The 26,532-nt window shown below is 42.5% G+C and overlaps 3 protein-coding genes across 4 annotated transcripts; 2 read left to right on the top strand and 1 right to left on the bottom strand.

Annotated features, from left to right (window-relative positions):
- Positions 1-688: 688 nt before the first annotated feature.
- Positions 689-3,338, bottom strand: LOC105454534. The gene is made up of 6 exons (XM_011697207.1): positions 3,206-3,338; positions 2,979-3,113; positions 2,484-2,729; positions 1,962-2,186; positions 1,446-1,682; positions 689-1,059 (listed from the first exon to the last, which is right to left on the bottom strand). The coding sequence occupies exons 1-6, from the start codon at positions 3,336-3,338 to the stop codon at positions 947-949; spliced, it is 1,089 nt and encodes a 362-aa protein (XP_011695509.1). The 3' UTR covers positions 689-946.
- A 6,101-nt stretch (positions 3,339-9,439) lies between these two features.
- Positions 9,440-14,200, top strand: LOC105454454 (caveolin-3-like). 2 transcript variants are annotated; one of them, XM_011697067.1, is made up of 4 exons: positions 9,440-9,599; positions 11,264-11,355; positions 12,073-12,252; positions 12,761-14,200. In XM_011697067.1, the coding sequence occupies exons 2-4, from the start codon at positions 11,266-11,268 to the stop codon at positions 12,956-12,958; spliced, it is 468 nt and encodes a 155-aa protein (XP_011695369.1). In that variant the 5' UTR covers positions 9,440-9,599; positions 11,264-11,265; the 3' UTR covers positions 12,959-14,200. The 2 variants fall into 2 exon arrangements, with proteins under 2 accessions (XP_011695369.1, XP_011695368.1); XM_011697066.1 differs by lacking the exon at positions 9,440-9,599 and having other exon boundaries at positions 11,197-11,355.
- A 192-nt stretch (positions 14,201-14,392) lies between these two features.
- On the top strand, positions 14,393-18,493 carry LOC105454453 (glutaryl-CoA dehydrogenase, mitochondrial). Its single transcript, XM_011697065.1, has 8 exons — positions 14,393-15,156; positions 15,281-15,313; positions 15,754-16,122; positions 16,448-16,577; positions 16,656-16,872; positions 17,089-17,318; positions 17,854-18,014; positions 18,145-18,493. The coding sequence occupies exons 1-8, from the start codon at positions 15,090-15,092 to the stop codon at positions 18,210-18,212; spliced, it is 1,275 nt and encodes a 424-aa protein (XP_011695367.1). The 5' UTR covers positions 14,393-15,089; the 3' UTR covers positions 18,213-18,493.
- Positions 18,494-26,532: the final 8,039 nt, after the last annotated feature.

Raw genomic sequence — 26,532 nt, 5'->3', positions numbered from 1 at the left:
CGAGCTAATCTCTTATTTCGATTTTATCTGCGTTACGTAATCGCATTCCAGCCGCGCGCCGCTTTCTGCGAACGTGTACACCCGTTACAGTCCCGGAGATCGGGCGCGAGAGAGGGCTCTAATTTAATTTACCCTCCCTCTCCCCTCTCGCTCCGACCGTATACACGGATCCCGTTGTGTCTGATTAACTTGCATTGTGACCGTTTTAATCGAGGCCCCCTCGCGCGTCTGAATGCCGTGCAGCCGAAATGAAGCATTGAAACTCCCGAAAGTATCCTCTCGAAAGGGGAAGAAAGTTTCAATTTTAGCGGGAGACGGGGAGGAAGAGAAGAAAGCTATATATATAAAATATTACAAGATAGAGTTCGTATTTCGATTAAAGACCTTCCGTAGCACATTCAATGCAAAAAAATACTTTCTTTATTGCCTATACATTTTTTTTTTTAAAGAAGCGCATGATGAATACACCTCGTTTAAGATGCGAAATGTCACTTCGCTAAAATGTTTCTCTTCTACCGGCACTCGCTTACATAAATCAGCAATTAGTTGTGAGTATAAGTGTAAATATAAGTTTTTTTTATCGATCAGTTTTACAAGTGAGCAAAGGTAGAATATGTTAAAATAAATGTGACCTATAAGATTTAATATTTATATAATATTAATATTTATATTATAATTATAAATATATATTATGTATATACATATATAGGTATTATATATTATATATACATAATTTAATATATACACTTAATATTTGACGAGAATTATCTCACGTATTGGCTTATTTTAACATATCATCTTTGCGCGTGGTATTACGATAGTTAATATACCTCATCGCAATCTCTTATAGAGCACGTGTAATGTATTAATTATTTATGGCAATATAAATAATTCATTGTATCAATTCGATTAGCATGTCATTTTATATTCCGATAAAATCCTGCAGTTAAGTTTTCGTGCAATCTGATTGGCGGCTATTCCCGCACTTGTTGCTGCAATCTTCGCCAGTGAAGTAAGAATCGCTTTCAGAACACTCGTACGAGGGCCACGATTTACGTTCTTAGAACACAAGAACAGATTTTTTTTTAATGATATATCTATATGAGTTAATATAATTATTCAGTTAATAATATTGTCTTAATAAAAAGTAAAATAATTAAAAGTAATACTTGATAATTAGTAATATAGTTAATGGTTATGTAATGTAGTAGTTAATCGAGTTTTGAGACATCGGAGAGTTGACATTGAACTCACGTCTAGCTTTTGGCAGTAAAAACAAAATAATTTAAATTTTTATCGCGTAATTAATAAAATTATATATGGAAAAATGGAAAACAAAAACAAATGGAGAAGAAAATATGTATTATTACGAGGAAAGTTATATGTATTGCGACTAGCTATTACCCATGAAAATTTGACCAATTCAAGATGATGTTTTTACGTACTTTTAGGATATGCTCCCGCTGTTTGCTTCGGGACCTTTTTACTTTTAACTGATTCGATATTGATTACTAAAGGCAGCTCCGACACTCTCGGGCTCGCCGCGGCCCTCGCTCTTTCAAATCTGTTCCTTAATTTTTTTTTCCTTGTAGTCACGCTCGTCTCGCAGCTATTCGACGAACAACCCGAATTGCACTCGCAGCTATTAGACGAATCGGGTAACCAGTTTTTCGTGACGGTTTCTATTTAAAACAGAATTTACGTGATGGAAGAAAATATATATAATAATTAATACCAATTAATACGTCAAAATAGATCAGCAATTTAAGATAAATTAATGAAAACAAATGAAATTTTGATTGAATCCCAAATTGAATATGCATAAAAATTCATGTCTGGTTTTTGGAAGTGAAGCAAGTGACAGTCGGAAATCCATCGAGTGAGAGCAATAAGCACAGTTTGAGTGTTATAATAAAAAAGAATGTGGATTTAAATTTGCAAAACCGGAATTTGTAACGTACCTGCAGAAACTTTTGCCGCTGTGTTCTTCGAAACTTTCTTACTGCGGAGCAATTTCACAGTCCTCGTTGCTTTCAGTTTTCTCGAATTCCTCGCCGATTTCTTCCTCTTGGTTTTTAGCATTCGGTCTTTGGTTGCACGTAACTCGAAGTCGCACTTTATGTAGTCCGACTTGCGATCGCAACTGCCGGAAGACTCGGGATAGCAGCTTTCCAAGGCATTTCCTGCTACAAATTCATGTAGAAGTAATTAATCTAGCCAATATTATAATTAAAGTGCAAAACTTGCCATTTTTACAAAGTGATTAGATGAGTTAATCTTGATCCGAATTAAATTAAATTAAACTAAATTAAATCTAGGCAATACTAACGTAATTAAATTCGTGTTCGGTTTTCGGTGGCAAAGCGAAGATCTATCGCATTAAAGTTATATAGCTATATAATCGCGGATGATGGATCATAATTAGCAAGTATTACAATTAAAAGTTTTGAATTTTTACGATGTGAGAAATAAATGCAACGTACTTTTAGGGAGTTTCGCCCTTTTCCTCCTCAAAACGTTCGCGGTGCTAAATGATTTCGCAGTTCTCCGACTTCTCTCGGACGCCTTCAACGGTCTCGTGGACCTTACATAGAGTTCCTTGCCTTTACTTTTCAACTTGCTTTTATTCTTAGTCGTATACGTGTAGAGCCCGTAGTCGCAGTCCGTGCAACCCGAGCTGCAGCCGCAATTGTCGGAGGAATACGGACAGTAGTCCTTCGAGAGTTCGCCTGTCGGAAACAAACGTAGCAAAGATTTGGAAAACGCGGAATTAACGAAATAATGTGCAAGGCAAATTAATCCGGCTCTCTGAGATCGGCCGATTCCGGACTCATTTGAACTTTCGGGGTCGAAATAAACAGTAAAAAAAAATCTATCGAGAAACTAAGAAAATTACAGTACAGATGATACGTGAGTGTGGCAATTGAAAACCGTAAGGAATTGAGGCTTCTCTAGATCGATGCGAAGTCGAAACGTACTCTTGGACTTAACCACGGCCTTCCTCGAGGCCTCGCTTCTAAGCGATTTCGCGTCCCTCTCCTGTGAAAAGATTTGCCCAATGAAATTGAGATGCTCCAACTGTTTCTTTTCTTCCCTGCGCTTTTTTTCCGATTAGCCCATGTGATGAACACGTTATCGAAATGAACCACGTAATCGCACTCCGTGCAGCCGTCGGCATCAGAAAAGCAGTGGCAACTTCGGCAACTTTCCATGAGAAACGCAGACGAGTTGGACGACGGTGAGGACGTGTAGGGCAGGGGCGAGGGACTCTTGGGCGAACTCCCGTCCTTTATTTTCTCGCGCTGCTGCGATTCCATCTTCGCGTTTGTCGGCTTCATCCTCCCGACGGAGCATCCCCGGCGACGAACCGCGCCGGATAAATTTTGCGATAATTTTTCGGACAATTTTCAATCCTCTGCGCTGCAGCTGCGAAGGGATGTTGCCTCGGAACAATTCTGCTGATAAAAAGGAGGAATTACATTTGTTGTTTATGTTCGCGCGGATTTCAAGTAACGCGACGTACAGAACAATTGTCGAGAGGAATCGAAAAGTCGTCGAGAAGCTATGAACTTTACCTGTGACTACACACACGAATAGTTTAAATATTTTCGATACTGATAATGTATATGCGTTTCAGTGGAAAAAAAACGTGTTTACTTTTAAAGAATGTCGGCGAATCAGTCGGTGAAAGAAATTTATACTTTAAATTAAACAAGATGTAACGTTCGTCGGACGTTACTTGGAATGACGAAGTAACTGTTAATCATTTAATAATGCGCTTCTTGCATATTAAAGAAAACGACAGAGATTGGTTTTATTAAAGATAATTTTAATAAATACGTACTTGAACCTTGAGCGAAGGTGTCTAAAAGTGATTTTAGAACACGAAGAGTAAGGTTGAGGTGAAGGAAACAAATGCGATTGTGCGCGTAAACAATATACACTTGTGCCTCGCGATGAGCGAGCTCTCTGAGATTTATCGATCCACAAACGCGTGTGGCACAATTTATCCGTAATATATCAGGCCTTTCGCGTTTTCACACGACACACAGTGGAGCTCCGTGACATGCGAGTAAATGTTATCGCGACTCGGAATCGAGCGAAGCGGAATGATTTAGACAGACGCTGCGCGGCGAAGAGACGAGACCGCTGGCACGGTAACAGACGATCGCGCAGTGACTCGGAGAGACTTCGAGCCCCCGTCTCTTACATGTGTTTGGCGTCCTCACCTTTCGACCTGGTATATTTACAGGGAATATGTATCGTGTGTCGTGACAGAAACTAATGGCAGTTCAGTTTCCCATTAAATTTTTGAAATTTGCATCTCGAGCTTTCGACGAATCTATGTGCGATTCGCGCCGGAATTCGAGAGATGTCATTCCGTTTATAATTTTACGTGCCACGTGACTCGCAAATTACACGACTAAAGAATCGGAATACCGTATTAAAAATTCGGACAACACAAAGTCCAAAATTGAAGAAATAAGATGTTTTAAAGACGTCTAACAGACGTCTTAAAGGCATCTTTGCAAGAAGCATCAAAAAGTCGTCTCGATTTTATAAACTTTGTGCAGCTGTCTGAGAACGCAAGGCGTGAAAAGTTTCAGATCCTGCGATCTGACGCGAATTTAAAGCGGCGTCTACAGTGAGACTTCAGATTTAAGAAAATTGACTAATCACAATCGATTATTCTTCTCACTTGAGATGAATAATCGACTGTGATTGGTCAATTTTCTAAAATCTTAAGTCTTAAGTCTCATTATAGACGTCGCTTAAGGTCTAACGGGGGGCTTTAATCTCATAAAAATTTACTACTGAAGGGACCAAATAGTTGTTTATTTTGAATATTAAAAGCACTAACACAAACTGTGCTTTTAATACTCAAAATAACGATTTATCAAGCTAGAATCGTTACACCGGCATTTCGTTGGATGTAAACATCCACATTGGACGGCGGGTATTCTCTTCTGGACGCGGACAATACCCTTAGTACAGAAATTTGATGCACTAAAGGGGCCAAATAATCGTTTATTTTGAATATTAAAAGCACTAACACAAACTCTGCTTTTAATACTCAAAATAAACAATTATTTGGCTCCTTTAGCGTATTATATATATTAAATTTCTATAGGGGTACTGTTCGCGTCCACCAGAAGAGAATATAACCCGCCGTTCAATGTGGATGTTTGCGTCCAACGAAATGGCCGGTGTAACGATTCTACCTTGATAAATCGTTGCTCGTTGGCCAAGAGCCACATATTATGTCGATAATATCGCGATACCACCGTCGATAGCGCCGCGAAATAGAAATATCGCGACGGGTCTGTGTGTGCATGTATGTGTGTGCACGCGGAGTTATGCCATATTACAGATTATTATGCAACGCGCGCGTATTGACGCAATTCAGATCCGATTGCAAGCACAGACCGATCCATGGGAAATCTTGAATTACACGTTTTATATATCGGCTACCACCACCACCGCCGCCATCGCCGCCGTCGCTGAGGGAATTGAAAGGGCCGCCGTGACTGCGATTACATTAATTTCTTCGCTTATGATAATGGTACAGGGCGGCCTTGTGCTCGTAAATTTTCGTTTCATAACCGGAGAGGAATTACATATTGACACGGTTGGCGAGTCCCGGCTGCGCCACGAAACGGCTAGATTTACATTTTGTTATGCCGCCGCGTCTAACGATACAGGGTGTATCGAATAATCGTGCCCACGGAGAGTCGCGGGGTTTTTTTTTTCGAGAAACATGAAAGTTCTTAATTGATCTGAATGTTCGAAAATCGATCTCGTGCTCAGAAGTAGAGTTACCTAGGATTCTTTAAAATTAAATCGAGAGAGAGAGAGATATTTCTGTAGGAAGAAAAACTATCAGTCTTAATTTTCGAAGCCTAATTTCCGAGAAAATTAAACATTAAACATTAAATTATTAAACATTAATTGTTTTTAATATGTAATACTTTAATGTTTAATTTTTAATATCTAACAATAAATATTAAGCCATCGAAGATTGATCTCAGTTTCTGTCCGGGAACCGGACACTTGCTTTCGATTTGTATGAAAATGCTCTCCGGTAACATTTTATATTCTTGACGTTTCGAAAACATATCCCCCTTCTCCTCTTCCCTCGAACGTCGTTCAAAAGATACAGTTTTACCCGGTAGCCGTGAACGCAAGGGTGGCAAATGTTTACGATGCCCCCGTGGGGTGCGAGAGAACGGCGTGACTCAGCGGCGACTATGGGGATGACGTAACAAGATGAGAATTTTATGGTCTTTTAGGAAAGACGGAGAGCAGCTCATGCAGTTATCTCCAAAAATCTTTTTTCAGTTCTCTCATCATATCTTCCACTTTTGATTCTCTATTTATATACACGTTGGAGAAGAAGCTGAAGAAAGGAAGCTATACGCATTCTTAGAATTGAGCGGTGACCTTTCGGAGTCAAATGATATACGATCATTTTTAATTCGCGAATGTCCTTGTTCATCTTGCAAATAAGGAAGCCTCTTAATTTTTTTCAAAATGCCGTAACCGCATTTAAAATGCAGAATGAAACAGTAAAAAATAATCCAGAATAATAATAACATAATACGTATTACGTATTAATAATAATATATATAATTTATTATAAATAAAAATTAGAATGGTAATATCTTTATTGAAATGCAGATGTTTTACATAATAAAGATAAATATGATAAAGAACAGTATTTCAAGAAGCGAGGCATCATCAATGGTGCTGCTTGTGCATTAAGTATAGATTTTTATAATATAGCATTAATAATCTATTACATAAATTTAATATAATATAATAATATATTATAATAATCTTTAATATAATTGATATAATATATAATAGAATAGTAATAAAGGCAAATTATACGTGAAAATATATAAGACTTTAAATAGAAGCAATGTCACGGATTTTCACGGAATGTGTCAACAAAGAAATCGGCCGAAAAGGCTCTCGAATAAATTTGAAGAATTATAGATGAAACAAACGATGAAACAACGCAAGACTTCGTTTCGAGATCGCCGAGCGAGATTGCGAGGCGAATTACATAGGCGGGGGGGAGGGGCGAAAGTGCGGGGCGACCGCGTCAGCCGTGAATTCTCATTCTCTCGCAATTCTCGACGCGAGATCACGCGGAGGATGATTGTACATGGCACTTTTCCACCTGTACGAGCGACAAAAGTGCGCACCCGTTATAGCTCGTGACGGGACGGCCTGTCGTGACTGTCGTGCTTACGCAACCCGGGGCAACTCTCGGGGCCCCGATTTAAGCGCCGGAATGTCCATCGCGATACTCCGTTCGACGTCAGCCTCCATTCACGCGTCTCTCGCACGCCCTGTCATCCACAGACCGGGGCCGCGGCCACCTCGCATTGTCCGCGTTCGATTCTCGACGATCACCGCGTTTCGTCGCGTCGACGCCAACGAGACGCGTGTCTCGCGTAAAAGTCGTAGCGATATCGCCTCCTCTAATCGTTTTTACCGCGATAACAGCGTAAAAGAGTACGTGGTAAGGTACAAAAAAGTTTTCGGGCCAAGGATACGAAAAAAGGTGATAAAATGAAACTTTTATTTTACAAAATACATCACTCTTTATTTTAATAAATGTTTTAGAACGATGAGTTTTTTTTTTTTACACTATTAAAATATTTTGAATTTTTGTCTTTATATGTCCTACTAAAATTATTTTGAATTCCGTCCTTAGAGTGGTTTAATATTGCGAAAATCATTTTATTATTGCCGGTAAATTTTTTCCTCGCGTATCCATCTTTAATTTTGGACATTGTTTATTTTCAAGTTTTAAAACAATTTTAGGATAAAAATTCAGGAATATCATTTTGGCGACATAGAAAAATTAATCATCGTTTTAAAAAACTTATCAAAATAAAGCTTGAATTTAACGAGAAATAAAAATGGTTGTTTATTTTATCACCTTTTCATATCCTTGGGCCAGAAACTTTTGGACTTTACTACGTATAAGTATTGTGTGATAAAGTTATAAAAAGAAATATCTGAATTCTAAATATAAAATGTATTACAGGGAGTCTAGTTATTTTCTTTTATCTTTTTTTATAACTAAAATTGATTGCCTGCTTGTTATTGTATAAACAGTATAAATATACTTTAAATTAGGCCAAAGGCGAGCAGATGTTCAAATTCAATTGAAACATCTACATTTTGCTCGTCTTTGGCCTAATTTAAAGTTTATTTGTATCTTTTTTATATATTTGATCTTTTATAGAACATCACGTAAGATGAATATGACGGAAAAGAGCAAAAAGAATGAGAGATAAAAGAGTTTATGTTTCAATTGACGATAGCAAAGTGAGGAATGTTATAAATTATGGTTTTCACGTATTGAACGGCCGTTCTTACACGATCCGTTGGTAAAGCTGCGAGTTGATCTCAACATATATACTGGTGACTCCATCTGTTGACTGTAAATGGAAACGTCAAATGTTCACACTCCGATAATTAAGCGCACATTATTTATAATCAACGATAATGGTATTAGCAATTGCGTCATGTTAATTATCGCACCGCAATAATATCGAAGAGAACATTGTTTTTCCCCGTGCGATCTTCAATTTGAATTTACGATGAACGAAAACATGAATCAATCCTCGTTTGCTTATTTTATAAACATATTTATTTGTATAAGGAATCAAATTTAATGTAAAATTATTGATTTAAAGCTGTTCAACAGTTAATTAACTTGATTAACTTTTCTTGAAAATCTGCACTTTGATATTCACTTTTTGAAGTAATCCATCGCGAAATACTGCATTTTTAGTTTTTCCTCTCCATTTTGCGTTCCATTATTTTAAGACTATTCCTTTTTACGGCTTACGGAAATTACGGGTGAGGGCCGCGCGGGCCATTCACTTTCGTTCTCCGGGGTGGTTGTACCTCCGTCGACATCAACAAACACCGACCGCCGCTGTGTCGCTGAGGGGTTGAAATCCCCGGCAGTGCGCAGCCGCGCTGACCGCTGTCCACTTCTCTCTCTCTTCCTTAGAATTCCCCGGATTATTTCCCTGGTGCTTATACCCCGTGCACGACGCCCGGGTGTACCTACCTGTTCTATTCCCTGCAACGAAAGTGAGGTGACGCGCCGTGTGCCGGCGATCGGGGCAAGTTAAGGGTTTACCCGCCAACATTTCGCGATCAACCGGCAAAATAAGGGGCTCCAGGGTGGCGAACGGTGAACCGAGTGAGTATATATATGTATATATATATATATATATGTATGTATGTATATATATATATATATATTTCGTCCCTCTTCCGCGAGCGAGCGCGCGCGCTCTCCCGGGGTCGCGGGCTCCTCTCGGCAGGGTCCACCCTCCCGGGCGTGAATCCGCGCGCGCTCTCTCACTCCCTGCCTCAGATCTCCCGAATCTGCGTAGCGTGTGCCAGCGTCGCGTCTCAATCTCTCGGGGTGGATCACCCCGTCCGCGTCGCGCGGTGGAGAAAACGGAAACTGTGTTAATTCTCTGACTGGATAGAGAAAGGCAGGGAAAGAGAAAGGAACTGTGAAGTCCTCACCTCGAGTCGCAATACTTTTTTTCTCCGTCGTAAGTTGTAACAACCGAGACCGATGTGATTAAGAACGAGGAGTAGTCGGAATAGATTCGCGGAAATAATTGATGACGGCGGGCAGGTAATTCGATCGCGGCCGAGCTCCACTTTGTGTCTTTGTTTGACACATAAGCGGCGCGTCATGTGTAATGGAGGCATTCATTATTAATCCGCCGAGAATCGCGTGGGTTTTTCTCCCTCCCCCTCCTTCCCCCTGCGAAGTGGAAGTTTTGCGTTAACTGAAAAAACCCGGTAGCAAAAGTCCTGCGGACGAGAGGAGGAGGAGGAGGAATCGGAAGCGTCGAGGACTTTGATTTCTCGGTAAACCGAAACTTTTTCGCGAGTCGATAATCGCGCGAAACGACAAAGCGCGGACCGGACGGTACGACTGTTCGGGGGAGGAGGGAGTGGGTGGACTGGGGCGATAGATACGATCTGCAACTTATTTCCTGCTAGGTAAGTAGGGCAAAGTCGCAGTGTCGCGCAATTTAACGTCTACGTCGGTTTCCTATCTAGACCCTCCGCCTTTGCACCCTGCAATCCGTGTGATTTTTTTCAAATCCGTCGAATAGCTATTTCCTTTACTTCTGCAGTCGCGCGATATTTTTCTCTCGAAAGTGGAGGGAAACAGGTGTTTGCCTCTCCCTCCTCTCATGATTTTGCTCCGTAAATTAAGTGTGACATCCGCGTCGTTCAGATCTTTATCTGAAGTTTCTCAAAGTACGAAATCTCTCTTTCAGTTTATCCGAGATATTCTTTTTTTAATTTAACAAACTTATGTCGTACGATAAGTGTGTACCTATGCGATTTTTTATTCTTTGAGAAGTTTTTCGTTTTTTTTTTTTTATTTAATCGAAAGGTACGACGTCGAATAATTAATTGATCGGAAAAAATCGCCGGAGCGGCGACCGACATACACGGGTCGTCCTACGCGAAGGGCGACGTCGCGACGCCACACGTGCCGACGTATATAAAAAAAAATCCGCGACCTCGCCGTAGAATCCCCGCTATAGAATCCCCGCGGCCGAGAGTGCAACAGTTTGAAGTCAAGGCGAGGGGAGTTGTGAAAGTTGTAGTCCCGTCGCGTCTCGAATCGATACCAACGATTACCGGAAGGTTCGCGCTATACGTAAATATCCGTTCCTCCCCTTCTCGTCCCGCGTTATTCGGTCGCGAGATCGGCGGAGGCGCGCGTCGCGCGTCGTAAAGGCGATCGCGCACCCTTGATCGCAACTCTTTTGTCCACCTCCTCCTTCTTTTCTCTCGATCGGAGGGAGCGCGGGGGCGACAATTTCGCTCGCCTCCGTCGCCGCAGCCAGTGTAGCGCGCGAATTTATTATTTAACAGGAATAATCGATGGCTTATGGATACGTGTACCCCCGGGGTACCGTATCCCTCGCGATAGTCGTCATTTTCGCGATGGTGACGCGCCGCGTGGCAGGGCAAGTCGCCGCTCGTCCTCGTCCTCGTCTGCCGCCGCGTATCGTCGGCGCGGCACGGTGAAGTCGCGAGAAAATCCTCCCGGGCTCGCGGGAAACGGGAAAGCGTGAAGGGCCGGGCTCCGTTTACTCTCCTCCCCTGCGGCGGTGAATCATGCTGGCGAGGGTCAGGAACAGCCTCCACTGCGGCATGCCGAAATGCCCGTCTATACGTATTCCAGGAATGGAGAAGCCGGAGTCCTCCGCGGAGGGGGGCGAGAGCACCGGGGAGCTCGAGGACCGGGATCCCAACAGCCTGAATCAGCATCTTCAGGTAACTTGGAACCGCCTCGCAATCGCGATGTTTGCGATGCATCGCAGGGCTCGTGCTTGTCTTCGCGAAATTTTGCACGTTACTGAAAAGTTAATAATGATACGGTGGCATTTTTTTTTCCTTTTGATCGACCAAAGCGAACGGCACGCATCTTTGAAGTTGCTTTAATTCCCCAGTCACATGATGAGCCATCATCTCTTCTCCTATAAAGCACGCAATGACCTACATATCGCATAAAGCCTCTTATCAAAACGCATCGAAGATCGAGGATTGCTCAAATTGGATATTATAATTTAATTAATCAGAACGAAACGGAATAAAATTAAATTACTCTAATCTTTTTTTTAATTACATAATCTAATCATTGGAAGTAGTGACTAATCGCTTTTTTAATTTTTCCTATTTTGAATTTCTGGATTTTTGAGTATTTTGTTGGATTTCTCGTTTGTCGGATCGAAAACCGCAACGAAAATTACTTTATTTCGCGGAAATAATTGAGAATCGATACGGTCAACGACGTAGACTAATGGGAACTTTCGGCTGACTATCACATCGCTCGCATCGCGTTTTACCCGCGACAAAATAACGACCGCGCTTTATCCACTGTACTCTATCACTCGCACCGCCCGACGCACCGAATTTTTAATGGCCAAAGCGCAATCGATATATCGATTACACGGATTGCCGAGCGTCGCATGTACGCATCGTTTTACGCAGGTGATGTGGGACGACGTGATCGGCGAGCCGGAAGGGATCCGGAGCCCCGAGTGCGCCTGGCGGCTCAGCGGCCACTGCTTCCGGCTCTCCAGGGGATGCTGCTACGTGCTCCTGTCCGTCCTCATAGCACCTCTGTTCGCCCTGCTTTTGGGCTTCACGTTCGCCTGCCTCGCGTTCCAGGTGAGACCCGACATTCCCCCTCCCCGCCCCCTCGTCGCGCGTGCGTTTCGTTCTCTTCGATTTCCACCGATCGATCTCGCGGGGAATCCCACTCGTGTATCACGATGCACCGCGAGCGGAATACGTCACGCCATAAATAGATTGGTCCACGCGGAACGAGATAAACATGATTAGAACGTGATTAATCATTTTTAATTTAAAGAGAATTTGACTTAATAAAAATTGAATGTTTTCTATTTATTAATTCTATTAATATATCTATTTTTGATATAAATAATTACGTTTAATATCGATAGTTGTAGAAATTTTATACCTATTTAAGAACAATTAAAATGAAATGGACAATTCTTCTGTCCTTCAAGATATATGTGAAATTGGAGACGAATTTGAATTTTTCCTCGAGTTTTTCCGACGACGATCGGGAAGCGAGCGCTTTTCGTTCCCTTGAATTTCGACGGTAAACAGCTCGTCTCATTCGAATTCCTCTATTCATTATTGTTCCTTGCAGCATATATGGTGCATCGCGCCGTGCCTACGCGTGTGGAAGATCACGTGCGCGGCAGCGCGAAATTTCCTGTCGGCGGTGACGCAGGCGATCATACGGCCGGTGATGGAGGGGTTGGGTTACCTCTGCTACAACATCCGCGTGTTCAATCAGAGGCTACCGGACGGCCCGATGCAGAAGGAGGACCTGCTGGTCGTGTAATCCGGCGATCCCTGCAGCTCCGACCCCTCGGCCGCCCCGTCGCCGTGCCGGATTTGTCGCGCGCGCGACAGCGGCCTTCCGCTTGTCGCGTCAGTTTCCGCGTCCTTCACGAACGCAAGCAGATCGCCGCGACGCGTTGCGGTCGCGCAAGCCGTGCTGGGCGGTAGTGCTGTTAGCGTTGTTAGAGTTAAGCGACGAGAGAGAGGAGGTGTTTAATTAAGCTTAGGGATAATCCGCGAGACGCGACGCGTCCAAACGCGGGATATATCACGAGCGAAACACGCTATAATTTGTTGTGTAGGATAAGGTGGCGCAATTTCGAACACGGTACAATTCTGAACGAAATAACATTTGAATCGAATTCATGTTTGATAATTCCGATCTTATTATATGTGGAGGGATACTATAGAAACGAAAATTGGATTCGAATCTTATTTCGTGCGGAATTGTACCGCGTTGTGAAACTACACCCACCTTAAGCGGCGTCTCTACAATGAGACTTGAAACTTAAAATTCAAAAAAATTGACAAATCATAATCGGTTATTCATCTCACGTGAGAAGAATGATCGATTGTGATTTATCAATTTTCTTAAATCTTAAGTCTTAAATCTCATATTGTAGACACCGCTTTACGCTACGTAAATATCTTAGTATGCGAGCGACGCCGACGGTCTTAAGACGGGCGAGGAGGATACCGCGACATGCGCGCATCGCTCCTGGTAATCGGGGCAGTATATTTTTACAGCTCTCGGTCACATAATGTCGCGTCAAAGAATTTTTTTTCCGTTAAACTGTCTGCAATATAGCGTGCAACCGGCCGCCTGTTAAGTGTGTAAAGATCTTGCCGCGTGTGCCGACCTTGTAGGGAGTATAATAATTTTAAACTCGTGCGCATGTCTCCGGGGTGGACGCAGATCGGGAGTTAAGGAGCTCGAGTAGCCATTAGGCTTTATAGTCGATACTTCACGCGGGTCGGCCTTTTTGCTGCGCGTGTCCACCTTTTGTCTCGTCCGCTCTTGAATCCCGAGACGAAGAAGACTCGATGTCGCACTTCAACAGGCGCGGGGATGAATTATTCGCGTGGGAAGGGATCTGAATACGCGTGCGGCCGTCGGGTGTGCGTTCGCCGTTCAATAAAATACTAATCTAAAATATCAATTGAAATTCTAATCTAATTGAGAATGTAAATTATTAATGTAAATTGTTAACGAAAAAAATGCATACAAGGAAAGCAATAATTATTAAGAGGTTATTAAATTATATACATATATTATATATATATACATATATAAATATGTAAGAGAAGTATGTGTTTACTGTGTCGTGTCGAAAGCAAAGAACAGTTTAGTCCAAGACAAAAACTCGTCCACTTAACTTCTGTACAATCGTACAATTAATATTAACGCAATTGAATGTTTTTCTGATAAGGTAACACAGTGCTGTCGTACTTTCAATACTCTATGTTTGTGGTGTAAATTTTTATGGTGTAAAATCATCGTTGTCATCCTGTCATTTTTTTTCCCCGTTACATTCTCGATCTTTGTAGACTGTAATGTAGACGATATTCGCGGAAGATTGCCCGCAATATCGAAACTTAGAAGCTGTACATACGAAAATCTTCTCTGTAAGAGAACTTTTACAAATAAAATGTACAACCTACACGAGAAAAGTATCTTCACGATTTTGCGCTGCGGTGACGCAAAGCGTTTTCAGATAACTAGCTGTCATTTTAATGTCAAACATAACAATTTTGATGATATCATTTTAGCATCAGAATGACGACAAATGTCAATTTGCTACTCGGGTTAAAAGTCTTTATAATTCGAGCGGTGAAAATTACACGCGGTAGGAAATGGCCGTTCGAATTTGCCTCCAAATTGCTGTCGAGCCAATCACGGCCAATCATCGCCAAAGCCTCATGACACTGTCGACAACAGCTGACTAGTCGTCGGCTGCTGCGTAATCGCGCGGCGAATTCTACCGACAGTAGCGAATGAACATATATATTGGGATACTTATTAAAAATCTCGCGATCGCTCGGTGTGAACGCGCCTTCAGGCGCGACTGATAAGGGGGCTCTTTTGGAGAACAACAAAGTGGTTTCATCGCTATCATCAGTCGTTGCTCAACATGGCGAGCCACATGCAGAAATTGTTGTTGAGAGCCGGTCGTTTGTGCCGCGTTAATTCCACGAGGCGTATCCTTTGAAAATCTGTCGGGGAGTTGACCGACTTTAGGACTCTTAGGAGATCGTGTTCACTTTTTGTTGAGTCGTGTGATCGTATCAGAACTCGTCATATTCATCCTTAAATCTTGATCAGAGATCTCCGCCTCCGCCGCGCTCAGAGGAAGACGTAAGTCACACTTAATTTTAGATCAATATCTCTAAGTATCAGGCAAATAAAAGGCAAGATAGCTTCTTAATCGCGACCTGATTTGTACTGATCTGTACTGATGATCTACAATCTTGACGTAAAATGTAGATAGATGGTAGCACAATGCAGAGGCGCGATTCTACTCAGCCGGTAGTTTGTTCTATCGACGTTACGTGATTTTGCTATCTCATCTTTACTGATAACTGATAAAAGATATTTACCGTTTTATCGTTACATCATTTATGTAATATTACATAATATATACATCCGTCTTTATTGAATTCTATATAAAAATGAGCAATTCGTGAACAAAAAAATTAAAATATTGTCTTGGAAATTAATTCAAGCAGCGCGCTTTAATTAATTTTCATTTTCGATCGGTCTCTTATCGAAAATTTTTATTGAATCTCGTGGGTCAGCCGCCTTCAATTGGGAGGATCCGTTTGATCTGGAGTCGCAACTGACGCAGGACGAGATCCTGATGAGGGATCAGTTCCGCGCCTACTGTCAGGAGCAGCTTTTGCCGCGCGTGATCGAGGCGAATCGCAAGGAGCACTTCGACCGGGGGATCATAAGGCAGATGGGCGAGCTCGGGGTGCTGGGCTGCACCATGAAGGGCTACGGCGCCGCCGGGGTGTCCTCGGTGGCTTACGGGCTCCTCGCCCGCGAGATCGAGAAAGTCGACAGTGGTTATCGATCCGCGTTATCGGTGCAGTCCTCCCTCTCAATTGGCGCGATCTACATGTTCGGCAGCGACGCGCAAAAAGAGCGATTTCTGCCTAAAATGGGTGCGTGCAAGCGTCTCTTAGGGCTGGTTTGGCGCTCCCTAGTTTAATTTTTAAATATTTTAATTGTTCAAGAGGATTACGAGATTTTATAATTTTTTGCACGGGAAAATATTCAACTATTTATTTCCGAAGATTACGAAAAACAAAACGATGAAATGAAAATGAAGGATTTAATTTAATTTATTAATTTTATTTAATTTTTATTTATGGCAATTAGAGCGACAGCAGATTAATTGACAAAATTAGTATAAGTTCCGCTAGTGAAGTTGATTAAACGGCGATTACCGTTGAAGCCGCGGGCGATAGCTTTCGAAGTGTATTTCAGTGTCCGGGGAAAAGATCGGCTGCTTTGGCTTGACGGAGCCCAATCACGGTAGCGACGCAGGAGCCTTGGAGACTAGGGCCGTTTACGATTCCGACAAAAAGGTCTACAAATTGAACGGCAGCAAAACATGGTCAGTTCTCTCGAGTACTCGTCGCCGTTTCTTTCGCGATCGAACGTAGAAGTCAGAATTTGTTTGAATCTCGTTTAGGATCACCAACTCGCCCATCGCCGACGTGTTCGTGATATGGGCGAAATGTGACGGTCAGATCCGCGGGTTCATCATCGAGAGGGAAGCTGCGGGAGATCGGCTATCCACTCCGAAGATCGAGGGAAAGTTTTCCCTAAGAGCGTCCACCACCGGCATGATCCTGATGGACAACGTAATCGTGCCGGAGGAAAATTTGTTGAACGTTCAGGGACTCAAAGTAAGTCTTTCCAGGAAACCGGAGGGGACTTACGATTTTTAAAGACATAGTTGACTCTAGCAGATTTCAAATTAACGCAACCAGATTCTTTTTTCAATGTACAATTAAATATTTTTCTCACAATCAGTATATAAAAAACGGGACAATCACGTGTATAATTTTGCGATCGCAATTTCTGACGTAACTTAAGATATCTAATAAAAAGAAATGATAAAGGGACCATTCAGTTGCTTAAACAACGCACGGTATGGCATCGCCTGGGGTGCGTTGGGCGCGGCGGAGACGTGCTTGAATGTCGCTCGAGCTTATACCCTCGAGCGGAACCAATTCAAAAGACCGCTGGCGGCGAATCAGCTCGTGCAGAAAAAACTGGCTGACATGATGTGCGACATCGCGATCGGTCTCCAAGCTTGCCTGCGAGTCGGTAGACTGAAGGACGAGAATAGGTAAAATTTGCTTGAACTCGCGCAAAATAAATGAAAATCCAAATCCGTTTCCGAAAAATTAACGCAACATTTTATGACTCTTCTGGAAAACCGATAATATTTTAATATTCCCAGATTAATCATTCTTTTTTTTCGCGGAGATATTATTATATCATATATTTATGATATATAATATATATTATACATTATGGCTACAGTCTATTTGATACTACAAATGCTTTTTTGAAGCGAGCTTCTTTAATTAGTAATTATTTTATATATAAAAATAAAATTTTTTCTTCGGATTGATCAATCAAATGCTTTGAAGCATTTATACTTTATAGCGTTAAGACCTATTAAAAGTATCTAATAATATATAATAATATGTATATATCATAATTATATGTATATAAATTTATTATAATATGTTGTATATTATGTACGTTATATTAGTGATATAAAAATATAATATATCGCTAATATATATAACGTACAATCACGTGTGTATAACGTGCGCATGTAAGAAAAGCAAGAAATGATTTTGCGTGCCGTATAGAGCCGCGCCGGAAATGATCTCCATTATAAAGAGAAATTCCGCCATGAAATCGCTGGAGATCGCGCGTGTCGCGCGAGATATGCTGGGCGGAAATGGGATCTCGGACGAGTACCACGTGATCAGGCACGTGATGAACCTGGAAACGGTGAACACTTACGAAGGTACGCGAGGACCGGTCCCGGGAAAGGATCGGCGATCGTTTAGCAACTTTAGCACGTTGTTACCGGATCGCGTCATTCGAGACTGTATGTTTTCATTTCTTCTTTTTCTCTCTCTCTCTCTCTTTTACAGGTACAAATGATATTCACGCGTTGATTCTTGGGAGGGCGATCACCGGTATCGCCGCGTTCTCGGGATAAGCGACTCAAGTGTCCGGAATGATAAGACTGTCTTTGTACACAACACGCCACGTGCCACTCGATTTTCATATTTACAAGCGGTTCGACACGCTCGTCGTATATTGTCAATTCAATTTCTTTTTCGCCTCTACGATGATCAATTATTTTTTTACAACGGAAATTCCTTTTGTACATTTCGATGTATTAATAATGTATACTGAAATGTGTATCGAATAGCTGAAAATTACTTTTATCTCTTTCATGAAAGGTAGAGGTTCTAATAAATTGTATCACAAGAAAAAGATGAGATGAGAGATATGTGTGCCCTCCTGCCTCTTCTGTCCTTCTGGTACCATCCTCGCATAGCTGCGCAATTTTTCACCCTCTGTGTTTCAGATCGCCGCGCGTCTCCGTCGCGAATAAGATCACTCGAATTACACTTTATTGCTCGTTTATTCTCTACTTTACGTTTTAACAATTTCATGGTGTGTGCTCTCGTTCACTATGCGCCGTATCACACTCGCTCTCACCCCTCCTTGTACCCCGCCGTTCATTCCGCACGTTCACTCGCCCATGATAGTGCTGTGCACGCGTGGCACTCGACGGAAAACGGTCGCGCAAAGAAAAATTTCCCTTCGTTCTCTTCCTTTTATTCTTCCTCGGGATCGATCTCCGGACGATTTAGCGATTCGCGCGATCCCGCGGGATCTCTCTCGGCGCGGCCAAGATCAACCTTCATGAGGTCGCGTCTCAAACGAAACGCGCTCCTCGAATGCCTCCGAAGAGGATTCCATATTAAAGCTTAAAAAAAAAACGCGAGCCGTCGTGAAGCCCGCGTTAGACGCATTGAAGATCGGAGGATCGCAGAAAGAATTCGATCACAATCGGGATCATAATTCCTATTTTAATTTTAATTCGTTTTGTTCCGATTGAATTCCAATCGCCAATTTGCAATTCTCCAGTGCGTAGTCTGATACGGGCTTGAAACGGTGTTACAATGGCGTACTTGCCGCGCGTGTCGGATACTTTCGCGATTGCACGAAAGAACGATTTTATCGAAATATTTAAAATTTAGCGTACGCGGACCTGAAAATAATTTTGTTGGACCACCAAAATAATTGTGTTCGAAACTCAAATGCGATGAAAAATTTTGCAAAAAATTTTAACCAGCAATCAATTTGAGCTTCCAACGTAATTATTTTGATGATGTAACAAAATTATTTTGTTGCGTCCAGTAAATATTACATATTAAATATTCAGCGAAAATATTCCTTCCCTTGTGAGATCGCGAGATCATGAAAACTGAACACCCGCGCGATCGTTAAGGGGATCAAGAGAAGCGATTAAATAACGACATCTCCGAAGGCGCGCGCGTCCGTAACCGGTGAAGCGGTCCGGCAGAATTCGAAGAACACGGTCGGATGCTTTATCGTTCAGTGGTCCAATTTATTAATTTAAAAAAAAAACGCGATAGGATCGATATATTAATTTACAGATCGTGCTTCTTTTCGTCTTCTCATGATCTTAGATTAATCAGCCGCGTAATGTACAATGCCGACATTCCTCATTCGCGCCTTCTTTCTCTCTTTCTCTTTCTCTCTCGTTCATTCATTCTCACTCACACACTCTCTCTCTTTCTCTCCCGTTCGATCTAATAACTAGGTCTTCGTATAAATATAATATGTATCTATATATCTATGTATAAGTGTCCAAGTGCCTTTAGACTAATCTGATACTAAATGAAAATATAAAAATCTATACGTCAGAGCTACGGTTGCTTATTTATTTAATATACGACGCCGGGTGGCCCGCGGGTCTCCTCGCGAGACCGCGAGCGCGGCCGCCCACACGCCACGGGTCTCGCGACTGTTCGCCGATATATTGTGTGTGTTATATCACAAATAAGCGCCGCGTGCGGCCGAACACGCGGCAGGAAAATTCAACCGAAACGGCTCCGCTCGAAAGGAAAGCGTGAAAGTGACGAGGCGAGTGCATCCCCACTCTCTCCGTGATGCTTCCCTCGTTGTTTCGTTAATAATTCTTCTAGCAACACTTGTCTAAAAAGCATAAGCGCGCAACTGTCGCAAGCGTCTCCTCGTTTGCTCCACGGAGTCTCTTGAAAAAACATTTAGTCACTTGTAACTAAATCAAATGACTAGAAATTACTTTCACTAAAGAAAAAAATATAGGTGCATCTGCGTATAAATATTCTGTCGTCATTTAATATTCTAATTAATTAAATTATTAGTTGCTTAAAAGGCTCTCGAAAGGCCTTGGTATAAACGAAAATCAATTGTTGGCAGTTAAGTGATTAACAACGGCGAGATATAAAAGCTTCGAGATCATCTCGATCATTTTTCACATCACTCGCTGCCAAATCATTTTCAAACCGCCAATTGCTTTTTTTCCCTCCTGAAATTTCATTCTTTACTTGGACTGATTTCCATTAAAAATTTTATTATGACTTGACGGACTCGTAATTTTTTTCCTGAGCACTTCAGGAAGCTTAAGGGAATGCAATTCTTGTGCTGCGACGGTACGGACCGCTCTAAAAACTTGCAAGATATAGCAAAACAAATAGGATCTCCGTCCTCGCAGCGTTCTAAACCACAAAGCGCGATCGTATATAGTTGCCTTTTCGATCGCCTAAGCTCTAAACGATCGTCTCCGATTGCACACGATCCGCAACAACACAACAACAAGGGCGTCAACACAAGCGACTCGAGTAATCATAAATAAATTAAGTTTAATTGCTAAGTAATAAAACGTTAATTACATATGTCAATGATAATTAATTTAAGTTTACAACACACGTCTCGTGCAAAAGTGTAAAGAACGTTTGTCTTTTTTTTTCTTTTTTTTCGTGCTACACTCAATACCATTGTTGTCTTTTGTTTTTTTTCTTGTTACGACTTAATGTTGCGTGTATGCGCGTTTCTTGTGTGTGTGTGTGTATGTGTGCGTGTGCGTGTGTTCGCACACGTGTGTATGTGTTGTGTGTGTCTGTCCTGTGTGTATTTAATGATTCTCGACTACAATAAGCTCTTGGTAAAACGTAGTAACATTGTAGTTTACAGTAGTTTACAATCGCCTCACTCCTCGCGGCCCCCGATCGCGGATGCGTATAATGTGTGTGTGTCATGCGTGTGTCTATTACATAATTACACATCTCGGTACACATGCCGGGATCGAATTGTCGCCCCCCTCTCGTTCCCGCACTCGTTTTTATTTTTCTTTCTCTTTCTTTCAAATCGTCGAGAGGAGATTCGCCTCCTTCCCCGCGGCTCTTCCGATCCGCGCGGATCGACGGATCGGGCGAGGGGGGAAAAAAAGAGATTTCGCGGGGCATTCGGGGAGGAGGAGAGGAAGGGGAGAGGGGGATGCGTCTCTTACAGAGAGTCGCGAGTTCGATCCCGTCATCTTCACACAAGTATCGATCGTCGGCCCGTCGACCGCGCAAGAAAATTCTCAATGGCACGAACCGCGAACCCCGGTCGCAACAACAGCGTCGCTCGGGTTCGTATTAACCACGCTCTCGGTTGCCTCTACTAACGGATATACGTAATCGTATAAATAAATTAATGACTCGCCCTCTCTCTCTCTCTCTCTCTCTCTCTCTCTCTCATCCTCGCAATTTCGCTCGACTTATATACGCGCACACACACACGCGATAGACACTCCCGATCGATTCTCCTGGCGCTCTCCTGCCGGCGTTAACACCCCAAACCCGGGGAATTCTCGCTCGTGTGACATTCTCGTTGCCGCGCTTTCGTCGACGAAAGTATTAAATACCGCCTTTCAATCGCCGTCGTTCGCGTATACACTTTCCTCCCCGAACAGTCAGTTTCACTGCCGTTTATATATACGAGGTGGGACTCGCCGGGCGCGAGGTGTTAACCGCGATTTCTTCGGTGGTTCGAGTTTACATCCTTTCGCAGGAACCCTGCTTGCTTGCCTTCACTCCCGAGGAATGGATTATGACAACGAAGCGATCGCTCACCTTTCTCTCACTCTTTCTCTCCCTCTCGCGACTTGACGCGCGCGGTTTCAACTCCTGTACTCGCGAATCAACGTACGCTGTCCTTCGTCCACGCTACGATTTCTTTTTTTTTTTTTTCCTCGAACTTCCGACCGGAGCCCCGACACACGTGTTGTCCTGCGCCGACTGTGCGGACTGCCGTCCACTCTCCCATGTTACATCCGGAGAGTGGACCGGGCAAGTCCCGCGCGTTATACGTACGCCGCGAAAAACTCGCGCGTTACAATAAATATAATAATAATAATAATAATAATAATGTTATACCTGCTTTTGCACTTGTATTTTACATTATTTCGTCTCTGATTAACTAATCGATACCTTATTGTCGTACAAACTGCTCTCGTGTTTTCTTTCTTTCCTTCCTTGCTTCTTTCAGCTCCTTTTCGTCGCGTTCGAGAAGAAACCCCGCCATTCCGAGAACTTTTCGAGAAATCCCCCTTGCTTCGTCCCGTTTTCCCTCTTCTCTCTCTCTGTCTCTTTTTTTCCTTCTTAATTTTCGATTGTAATTTGCTTATGAAAAACCGGACGAGCCGAGATTAGCAGTCACAATATAGGTCGTATAATCTGTGCGTTCACTTTTTTCTCTTCTTCATTCTACATTCTGGGGATGAAAAATTCGAGTCGTGTTGCCTCCCCCTTTTAGCCTCGAACGGACGAAAGCGACTAGACTTTTCTCCCGCCCGAGAAAAATCGCGTCGAGCCTCTCTTCGCTTTTCTGCTGCTTCTCTCTCTCTCTCTTCTCCTTCCCCCTCCTCCTGCTGCGCTCTTTATTCCGTCACATTCTCGCCGAGTGTCTCTTATACCCCTTCCTGTCCGTGGAAAAACGAAGTGAAAATTCTCTGCGAGTGGGGTGGAAACTAGATCGATATAGACACCTAATATTGTACGTTGTCGTCGTCGATAGTTTCTAATCCACTGGATATGTGTCACGTAACGATGTAACTATCGAGACGAACCCCCTTCTCAGCGCAATATATAAATAGATCATCGAATTTTATTCTTTCGCACTCTCTTTTTTCTTTCTCTCTCTCTCTCTTTCTTTCTCGCATACACTTTCATGCACAAATTTAAGACGCGCAATAGTCGTTATCGATCGATCGATCGACTTGGAGATCGCTCGATAATCGCCTCCGCGACGATCAACACCGTCCGCCGTGATCGGCGGTAATAATATCCGTATTTTATATATATATGTATATATATAATATAATATATATATAATTTATTTATATACTTATGTCCATATTTATAATCATATTTGCATTTATATTATATTTATATCTGTATTTATATTTATATTTGCATTTATGTTTATTTATATATCGTATATCAATTTATATATATTTATGTATATATATATATGTATATTCTACGCTCTTTCTCTTCGTCTCTCTTGCTCTGGCTTCTCTCTTTCACTTTTGTCCTCTATGGTTATGTATATGTTTCCTTTCTTTTTTCTTTATAACTGCACGGCATCTTATGTCGTCTTATTTCTTCTCTTATATAACAAAAACACCTCGCGCACACGCCTGCCGTCGCGCAATGATTAGTAATCATCGTAATGCGATGATCATAGCGGTAGTGAGCCTTCCTCTCTCGCGACTAAAGTTGTATTTACACCCTTATCGTACATCGTCGATCCTGTCCACCATGTATGTTCTCTCGTGTGTACGTTTGTGTGTGTGTGTGTGTGTGTGTGTGTGTGTGTGTGTGTGTGTGTGTGTGTGCTCACGCGTGTCCTCAAGATTAAACGATGAGTCTCTCGGTCTTCATCTTCGCGTCGTGAATTAAGCCACAGTTTCGGCGTAAATCAACAGTCGTAATTTTTTTCCTATTTTTCAGAGAAAAACATAGCAGTGGCGACTATAAAAGTGATAGCTACATAAATTTTATATGTTGAATTAATGTACATAGTTGGATAAATTATTTTATAGTTGCAAACTATAAAATAGTTTAATTCTACATATAATACTTGTATAGTTGTCACCTTTACAGTTGTTTACCGTTATCTTTTTTTTCCCTCTGAGTACGAGCAATCGAAATGTTTTGCAGGAATTATCCAAATCGTAATTGAATAAATATGAAAATTCTCGCAGAAGTTTCCTAAGAATGACTTAAACACGTTGAGACATCAATTCATTCGCGTGTCTGAATTGCAAGATTAAATTATAGTCTTTCCCGTCGACTGCCTCGTTAATCGCTAAATCGCCAGAACGATGCTGAGAACTGTGGAAGGAATACCAAAGACGCGTGTCTCATCTGTCCGCTCTCGACCGCGATGTAAATTCCGTCGAAATTCTTGCACCTTGTCGCGATGGTCGCGCCTGACCCCAGTCGTGATTCTCGACGAGGGTGGAACTCCCACGAGAGAGAACTCGATGCCCTCGTTGATCCCGCGTTTTTTTTTCTTTCTTTTTCCATTCCACACGATTTAACACGGAGTCCTATTTGAACGTTCTTCCTTGAAAAAAAAACGGCGCGACGCGACGCGCGCGCGCGTGCACACTCCTTCTTAAATATATTATCTTAGGTATAATTAAACACTGTTATTACAATAATATATATATGTATATATATGTATATATACATACATATATACTATGTTATATATATATATATGTTTACTTTGTACTATATATGATCTTAAACCGACGACCGAGGAGGCCGCTCGCGTCTCTCTTGGTACCGTGGATTTTCTGTCTTCGTGTCGGAAGGGACCTCGCTCCCATCTCCCTTCGCCCCCGAATCAGGGACAACACCTGAGGGGGGCTCCTTCGAGGCGGGGAGGCGGATGCGAGCCTTTATCCCATTCCGCGTTTTTTTTTCGAGCCGACTGCCGATTCGCCGATTTGGGTAAACTCCACATAATCCAGCACGGGAGCACTCGAATCCTCCCCAAAACAAGTCTCAGAATTGAGTGATGCTCGCTTTGAATGACCGTTTTTTTTTTATTTGAGACGTCTCGTATGTGATAAATTAATAATAAATAATCAGAGTAGCGTATCGAAATGCTAATCAATTAACGTGCAACGTTAAAGGGGGAGGGGGAGGCGGGGAAACGTGTGTGTGTGTGTATTCGGTGTGTAACTCGGATTTTTTCCTTAGAGAGGAGATTGTTGCTGTTGTTTGCTGCTGTTGCACGAAAGCGGTAACATACCTCGAGTCGCCATGCACACTAAGGGAATTCGATATAACTTTACAAAATATTACACAATAAATTACATGCTCTCGCTCGTTCGCTCGCTTGCTCGCTCTTTCTTTCTCTCTCTCTCTCTCTCTCTCTCTCGCTCGCTCTCTCTCTCGTTCTCTCGATGACAAAACTGCCGTAACTTTCGAAAGCTGCTTTTCAAAACGCGCCGCGTGCGCACTCTCCCTACCCTAAAATATAATAAATTAAGTAACATCGCCATAGGTAACATCGCCGAACGAACGAATTCGAACGGGCGTTCGCGTGCAAAATTGAGACGTTCCGCTCGCGAGACGAATGATCGCACGCCCCTACGTGCTCGCATGACGAGTGCGATTTTTCGTGCTTCCCTCGAAAACCGTGCGATATTCGGTGGCGTATCGAGAGTTCGTCGCTTTTCAAAACGATTTCGATTGATTTGCCTCGTGCCGCGAACGCGTTACATTTTATTTACTTGTCCGTTCTTCTTGAACGCGCACGCCGTTGAGAAATAATCCAAATGTTTCTTCCAATCTTTTCTTTTAATGGTATACGAGTTATTATTATTATTATTTTTTTTACGTCTTTGCGCAGATTCAAAGCGTCCGTGAATCACCAATCGTCCGAAAAATTTGCGAAGAAAAGTTTCAATCGTCAATTCGATAAAATACCTACGCGCGTAATCAGCCCGCACTCTCGATACTCCTCCGGATCGTTTTTTGTCAATCCTCCCGATTGAATCTCGGCGTTCACGCTCGCGATTCATTCTGTACAATTAAGTTCCGACTAGCATAAATGGATCCTCTTGCGATCGCACAAAAAAAGTAGAAGGGCATGATATAAAATGTCGTTTCAACGAAATCTCTCGCAGAACCGATCGCTCGCCACATTCTCGCGACGTCGCGTCGACGTACGTATTGTATGTGTGTATGTGTGTATACGTGTTTGTGTGTCGAAGCACAAAAGAATTTTCGCTACGCAGGAGCCACAGACGCGAAGTGCAAGTCGGCTAGAATGCACTTTTCTGCAATCAAACGTCACACCGATTCGTTCTCGCCCAGCTTAAGCGAACGCGACGCCCGCCGCTTACGTAATAAAAGTGTGTACGCGTGTGTATGTACTATCTGTATACGTAC

The sequence above is a fragment of the Wasmannia auropunctata genome, unplaced genomic scaffold, assembly GCF_000956235.1.
Source record: "Wasmannia auropunctata unplaced genomic scaffold, wasmannia.A_1.0 LD335985.1, whole genome shotgun sequence".
Classification (NCBI taxonomy): domain Eukaryota; kingdom Metazoa; phylum Arthropoda; class Insecta; order Hymenoptera; family Formicidae; genus Wasmannia; species Wasmannia auropunctata.
Note: the sequence above shows the minus strand (reverse complement) of the source record. Positions and strands in the feature narration are given on the sequence as shown.

Bases quoted from the DNA above. Each gene is read 5' to 3' on its own strand.
- LOC105454534 (XM_011697207.1), bottom strand. From the start codon at position 3,338: ATGAAGCCGACAAACGCGAAGATGGAATCGCAGCAGCGCGAGAAAATA. The intron at 3,114-3,205 runs GTTGCCGAAGTT...ATCACATGGGCT, and splicing joins GTCTGCGTTTCTCATGGAAA to AATCGGAAAAAAAGCGCAGG. The intron at 1,060-1,445 runs GTACGTAAAAAC...TTGTGTTCTAAG, and splicing joins AGCGGGAGCATATCCTAAAA to AACGTAAATCGTGGCCCTCG.
- LOC105454454 (XM_011697066.1), top strand. From the start codon at position 11,197: ATGCTGGCGAGGGTCAGGAACAGCCTCCACTGCGGCATGCCGAAATGC. The intron at 11,356-12,072 runs GTAACTTGGAAC...CGTTTTACGCAG, and splicing joins GCCTGAATCAGCATCTTCAG to GTGATGTGGGACGACGTGAT. The intron at 12,253-12,760 runs GTGAGACCCGAC...TGTTCCTTGCAG, and splicing joins TCGCCTGCCTCGCGTTCCAG to CATATATGGTGCATCGCGCC.
- LOC105454453 (XM_011697065.1), top strand. From the start codon at position 15,090: ATGGCGAGCCACATGCAGAAATTGTTGTTGAGAGCCGGTCGTTTGTGC. The intron at 17,319-17,853 runs GTAAAATTTGCT...CGTGCCGTATAG, and splicing joins AGACTGAAGGACGAGAATAG to AGCCGCGCCGGAAATGATCT. The intron at 18,015-18,144 runs GTACGCGAGGAC...TCTCTTTTACAG, and splicing joins AACGGTGAACACTTACGAAG to GTACAAATGATATTCACGCG.